The sequence below is a fragment of the Peromyscus eremicus genome, chromosome 8a, assembly GCF_949786415.1.
Source record: "Peromyscus eremicus chromosome 8a, PerEre_H2_v1, whole genome shotgun sequence".
In the NCBI taxonomy this organism is placed as follows: Eukaryota; Metazoa; Chordata; class Mammalia; order Rodentia; family Cricetidae; genus Peromyscus; species Peromyscus eremicus.
Genome location: NC_081423.1, coordinates 52491864 through 52498049, shown reverse-complemented (window position 1 = coordinate 52498049; position 6186 = coordinate 52491864). Strand labels below are relative to the sequence as shown.

The 6186-nt window shown below is 50.5% G+C and overlaps 1 protein-coding gene across 1 annotated transcript; it reads right to left on the bottom strand.

Annotated features, from left to right (window-relative positions):
• Positions 1-1440: 1440 nt before the first annotated feature.
• Positions 1441-3822, bottom strand: Rnf227 (ring finger protein 227). The gene is made up of 2 exons (XM_059269444.1): positions 3004-3822; positions 1441-2903 (listed from the first exon to the last, which is right to left on the bottom strand). The coding sequence occupies exons 1-2, from the start codon at positions 3521-3523 to the stop codon at positions 2848-2850; spliced, it is 576 nt and encodes a 191-aa protein (XP_059125427.1). The 5' UTR covers positions 3524-3822; the 3' UTR covers positions 1441-2847.
• Positions 3823-6186: the final 2364 nt, after the last annotated feature.

The following is a 6186-nucleotide window of genomic DNA, read 5'->3' as shown; positions in this document are numbered from 1 at the left end:
GTCCTTACCTGCAGAATCACCTCCACCTCCTGCAGAAGTGGGGGTTAGCCTTGCCTGGCCGCTGAGAGCAACAGAGAGGAGGGTACATCATTCCAGAGGGATGAGAAGGGCACCAGGAGAAGGAAGGGGAGGGGAGGGCGGCTGCATGCCACTTTCCCTGCCTCCACACGGAGGGCGGGCGCAGCAGCTACAAGAGAGGGAGTTGATTGCTGTAGGTGGCTCTCTTACCTCCTGTGTACCAGCATCTTGCTTTAGGAACCTTTCTCCTCCCTAGGGACCAAGGACCACCCCCACAGAGTAACGGTTGGGTGATACTCCCTCAAGCCAAAGAGGAGCTCCCCAGCCTGTTCTAGGAAACCTAGAGAGGGTGGGAGAGAATACAGAGGGCCAGACATGGGGGCAGACCCCCACTCTGGGGCTCAGGTTTCTGGAGGACTTAAATCCTCCCTCCTCAAGGCCTGGATACAGACTAAATTTGAGTAGGTCAGGCCAGGGGCCTAGTCAGGAGACTACCTTGCCTGTGGGACCAGAGCAACATAGTGGATAACAGGCTAAGGAGATATGGGCACATCCCCTCCACGGAGGGGCCAGGGAGTGGCAGTTTGCATGGGGAACCCCCACTTCCTCCTTGCTGCCCCTTTCCCAGTCTCTTCGCTCCTACTCCTGGTCTGTCCCCATCCCTCTTCTGTATCAGGTTATCGGTTGTACATATAAATTATACTTTCCTTTCTGTGTGCTGTCGTTTTTACCTGGGGAGGGGGAATCCTAGTACGGAGGTAAGACAGTAAGAAAGATTTTTGCTTTGTACTATCTCATCTTATTAACCCCCACCCCACCCTTTTTTTGTTTGGCTTTTGAGACAGGGTTTCTCTTTGTATCCCTGGCTGTCCTGGAACTTCCTTTGTAGCCAAGGCTGGCCTTGATCTCTTAAACCATTCAAGAATCAAAGGAGTACCACTACTGGGGGCAGGGTGCGGGGGGCAGAGTCCCTCTGTGTATCCCTGGCTGTCCTGGAACTTACTTTGTAGACCAGGCTGGCCTGGAACTCAGATCCATCTGCTTCTGCCTCCCAAGTGCTGGGATTAAAGGTGTGAGCCACCACCGCCACCATTCAGGAATCAAAATAAGACCTTTTCTCAATACCAACCACATCATGAGCTCAGTGTAGAGCTGGTGAGCAGCAGGATCCCTGAAGCCACAAATGCTAAGTGGTGAGCAGAGCAGCCTTCCTGACATGAGGGAGAGGTGCCTAACACTGAAAACTGCTTCCCCCAAGAGTCAGTAGAGGTCACTACAGCTCCACAGGTTCAATTCCACTATGAAGCAGAAAGTTTTTATTTAAATTTTGTTTTAAAGAACTGGGGTCGGTCCGGTGTCCCCTGTGAAGGATTTAAACTGCTGGACAACACTTTGTATTATTCAGTAACAGCCTTTCACAGGTTGAGTGAGCCAAGATACTTTATTCTTGAGACTTACATTAAAAATAAATTCAGCAAACAGTTTTTGAGTACATATTATACATTAACACTGCGATTGGCACTAGAGACAGTCATTTGGAGTTTACACTCTGGAAATACTCAAAACATAAAATATTAGAAAATAAATGCAGCGTTCACTTTGACAGCACATATACAGAAATATGACAATAAGGCACATCGCAACAGATGCATACTGGACTCCAAAAGAGGACATTTAGCTGAAATTAAGGACAGGAAAATGACAAAACTTTTTAAACAGGTTTATACTCTATAACTAGATAAATTATTGTCAATAAAAAGCTCTTGAAGACCTCTGAAAACTGAGGTCTATTGTAAATTCACATTTTTAGCTCAGAAAAGAATGTTTTCTTCCACAATAGAATGTCACTTTAGAACCTTAAAGCAGGGTGTCACCAGTGTTTTAAATGTCCCACCCACAGGTGATGATGACATCCTGGAGTGACTAAGATCTAAACCAGTGCTTCTTAACTTACATCACCTGGGATTCTGAAAACGTAGTCAGGGAATGTGGACTGGGGTCCTGAAATTCTGCACTTCTAGCAAGCTGTGAGGGCCAACACTGTTGGTCTTGATTTTAAGTCTATAGTAAGATATTTACAGGACTTTAAAATAGAACTAATCACATATGATAAGCCATGTCCCATTATGGGACACAAACAAAATTATGTGAGCATCTTTTTTTTCTCCAGTATTGCTACAGAGTCTGTAAAGACAACAGATAAAGGTTAAATTTTGATTCCTTTATCAAGTGGCTCACCCATGCTTGATAAGCCTTAATTAAGGCCTCCTATAAACGCCACTTGGACATTTTCGTACCTGCCTTATCAAGGTGAAGGGAGATTGTGTATGCAAGGCTTCCAATCATAATCAGGGAGGCAACACAGTAATTTCTAGAACAAGGAACCAAGAGTGGGAAGATGGCATGCCAGCACACACACATAACCAGACAAGTGAGATTGACATCATTAGCTTATCCCCTGTCCTGTCTTTTTTAAACACTCCCAACCACTGCCCACTGCTAAAACAGGATGTGCCGCTTACACCACAGCCTCCCTGAACAAACGCGAAGGCTACAGCTCTGTATGTTTTCTTCCCACATTACGGTACACTCTGTTTTTATTATCCCCTGGCCACTGCCATCCTGAACACAATGTGAAGCTGGCAGTCTAGGAGCCTCCGCCGCTCAAAATTCACAGCACCTAGGGTACTTTCTGTTCAACTCCATCACGAACGTACCAATTCCAGCATCAGAGAGGGTAGTCTTGACATCAACCCTTTGTATTAGAGCACGCCCGAAGAAGATGCTGCTCCCACCTGCCTTCTCTGCCATAGCTCCCAGGTTCTTCGGTTACAGCGTGCAACGGGTCATGTGGGCAATGTCCTTGACCTCTGGACAGTAGAGCACTGGAGGAAAGAAGAAGGATTAGTGGCAGCATGAGGATGCAACCTGACCCAGCATTCTTGGGCGCTCGGTGCCCAGCATCCTCCCTAGGCGGCCCCTCACCATTGCTAGGCAACGGACGCCGCAAGCGGCGCGCCGGCGCCAGGACCCTGTCCAAGATTCGGCGAACCGCGCGCCAACCCGCACTTGTCGGTCCCGCCCCCTTCTCGCTTTGGTCTTCCCCGCCGCCGTCGTCCTCTCCGTTGTCTCCGCTTTCCTTGGCCAGGCTCCCCGTCGGGTCTCGTTCGCGCTCAGCCCGCGCTTTTTCCTCCAGCCGTGACCACAAGCCGGGGTCCAGCGCGATCTCGGAGACGCCGCCGCGCGGGAGCGGGGAGGGCGCGCGGCAGAACGGGCACGTGACAGCGCGGCGCAGGCGCACCACGCGCGCGGCCGTGCGGCCGCCGTCGCCCCGCGCCGCCAGCTCGCGCAGGCAAGCGGTGCACAGTGTGTGGCCGCAGCGGGCGCGCGCCGTGCCCGGCAGGCGGCGGGGCGCGCGGGCCCCAAGGTTGAAGGGTCGGTAGCAGATGTTGCAGTCCAGCTCACCCCGCTCGGGAAGAGAAGGCACCCTCATCAGAAGCTGCATGGTGGCCGCGGTGACCCGAGGACGTCGATCCCGCGGCGGCTAGGAGACAGAACAAGCGGCCCTCCTTGGGCCAGGGCTGGGGCCTGGGGCCGGCGCCGCCGCCTCGGTCCCCTTTTAATAGTGAGGCCCCACCCTCGAGGCGTCACACACCAGATCGGCCGCTCCCTTCCGTGGCACGCGTCGGGGCGGTGGAGGCGCGAGGCTGGGAATGCACTGAGTGGGGGCGCCAGCGGGATGAATGCCCACACGATGCCAGAACTGCCCGAGGGGAGGAGAGGGGGACACGCACCACCCACTGCCCCCTTGACGAACTCCTCACCCCCAGCAAAACACCGGCGCCATAATTAAACGTGGAGCAGATCCCCAGGTCCCCTCTTGCACACAGCCACTGGCCCGAGTCTCAAGGGCCCTCTGAGCCTACTTGTCACATGTTCATACTCTTTCTCAACCTCCCACAAACAGGCTACATATGCCAGGTTTACTACTGGTTCTGCCCAATTTTAATTGGGTTTCTGGATGTTTGGATTCATGCCGCCCTCGCCTCTCTTTTTTATGCATGACCTCTTGGGTTCTCGTAAGGCTCCCTAAATTTCGTCCTTCATCAAAGAGTTCGATTCCAGCTAACATCTCTGCCTAAGGAGGGACTCAGATTCCAGGAGCATGGCCTTAGGAATGCTGGGAATCTTTTCCTTCCAGAGTATCCAGGCTCAGACACCCACACAGTATGATGGTTGAAACGAAGCAGCCCTTCATGACTTCTGACTCAGGGGTCTGACTTCTCACACAGGTAAACAGGACGTGGTGCTCACAACCCACATTCCCTCATGGTGTGGTGCCCACACCCAAGCAGCCTCCTCATCTTCTCTTGTACTGGTAGCCCAGGTTCTGTTGCAGAGGATAATAAACAAGTCTTGAGACAGCTGAGTACCAATCCTGGTTGTGACATCGCAGGCATGTTGCTTAATTTCTCTGGGCCTTGATTTCCTCATCTACAAAATGTGGATAATAATAGTAAGGATCGAAAGAGCTTGTGTTTGTAAGGTATTTTAAATGACGCCCGGGACATAGTAAACACTAGATAAGCAATACCTATTATTATCCTTATCATCCCTGGCTCCAAACGTGCATTGCGTTCCCTTTAACTTCTCGGGTACCCAGTATTTCACATAAAGCATCTCTTGGTTTATCCAAGACGGGTTTCTCTATATGCATAGCATTTCCTGGTCCATCACAGGTAAGGTACAGCTCACTTGGTTTTGTAACATTAGAGTTGTTAAAACCTGGAGGGTAATCTCGGTTTTGTTTTCTGAGACTGGGTCTCACTATGTAGCCCTGGCTGGGCTGGAACTCTGTGTGTAGTTCTGGATGGCTTCAAACTCACAAACGATCTGCCTGCCTCTGTCTGCCGAGTGCTGGGATTAAAGGCATTTATTACCATGCCTACCAAGGTAATCTTTTACCCAGTCTAATTCGGAATCCACTGTGTAGCCTACACTGGTCTCAGACTCATGGCAGTCTTCCTACCTCAGCTTCCAGAGCCCCGGAATTATAGCTTTGGAAAGGAATCTTTTTGTGAGATTTACCTGAGGTTTATTTTACATTTAATTATGTATGTTTGTGGGTCTGTGTGCATGTGCCCATGAGTGCAGGAGCCCCCGGAGCCCAGAGGTGGGTGTCAGATCTCCTGAAGCTGGAGGTACAGGTGGATGTGAACTGCCCAACGTGGGTTCTAGGATGAAACTGGGTCCCCTGTAAGAGCAGCACAGATTGGTGGCCTCGGACTGGCCGAGAACTCTACAGAGAGCTGAAAATGACCTTCAACTCCCGATCCTTCCTATGCCTGCTCCCCAAGTGCTAGGGTTACAGGTGTGTGCCATCACATCCTGCTTTGGTTTGCCATTATTTTGGTTTACCATCAAGCAGATGGTAAGAATTTAGGAGCTTGGTTGCTTTCCTGGTCACGTGGGAGAACTCGTCCACTTATTCCAGTGACACTGTCATAATTCAAACCTTTTGTAGGACTTTTCTTTGGAAAGGTGAGCCTCACATTTTAAAATATCTTCAGGAGGCTGGCAAGGTGGCTCAGTCCTTAAGAACACTTGCTGCTCTTCCAGGGGACCTGAGTTCAGTTCCCAGCACCTATGTGGGGCAGCTTACAATTGCCTGTAACTCTAGCTTCAGATGTGAATCTTTTCTAGACTCCACACACCTGCACACACCTGCCATACATACACACACATGCACGCATACATACAAAACAAACTTCAACTGATGGTAAATGTTAATCTGTGCTCGTATGGATGTCCATGTTTATGATGTGTGTGGATTCCTGTGTGTAATTCATGCTACGGCACATGTGTAAAGACCAGAGGATGACCGCAGAAGTCCTCATGTGCACCCTCTTTGGCTTTTCCTGTTGTTGGTAGTGGGTGTGTGTTCTTGAGGTAGAGTATGTAGCCCTGACTGGCCTGGAACTATGTAGACCAGGCTGGCCTCAAACTCGCAGAGTTCTGCTTGCCTCTGTCTCAGAGTGTTAGGATTAAAAGCATGCACCACCATGCCCAGCCTAACCTTGCTTAAGACAGGATTTCACAGATTTGTACGCCAGGATAGCTGGCCCACAAGCTTCTGGGATTCTGAGGATTCTCCTGTATTCACCTCCC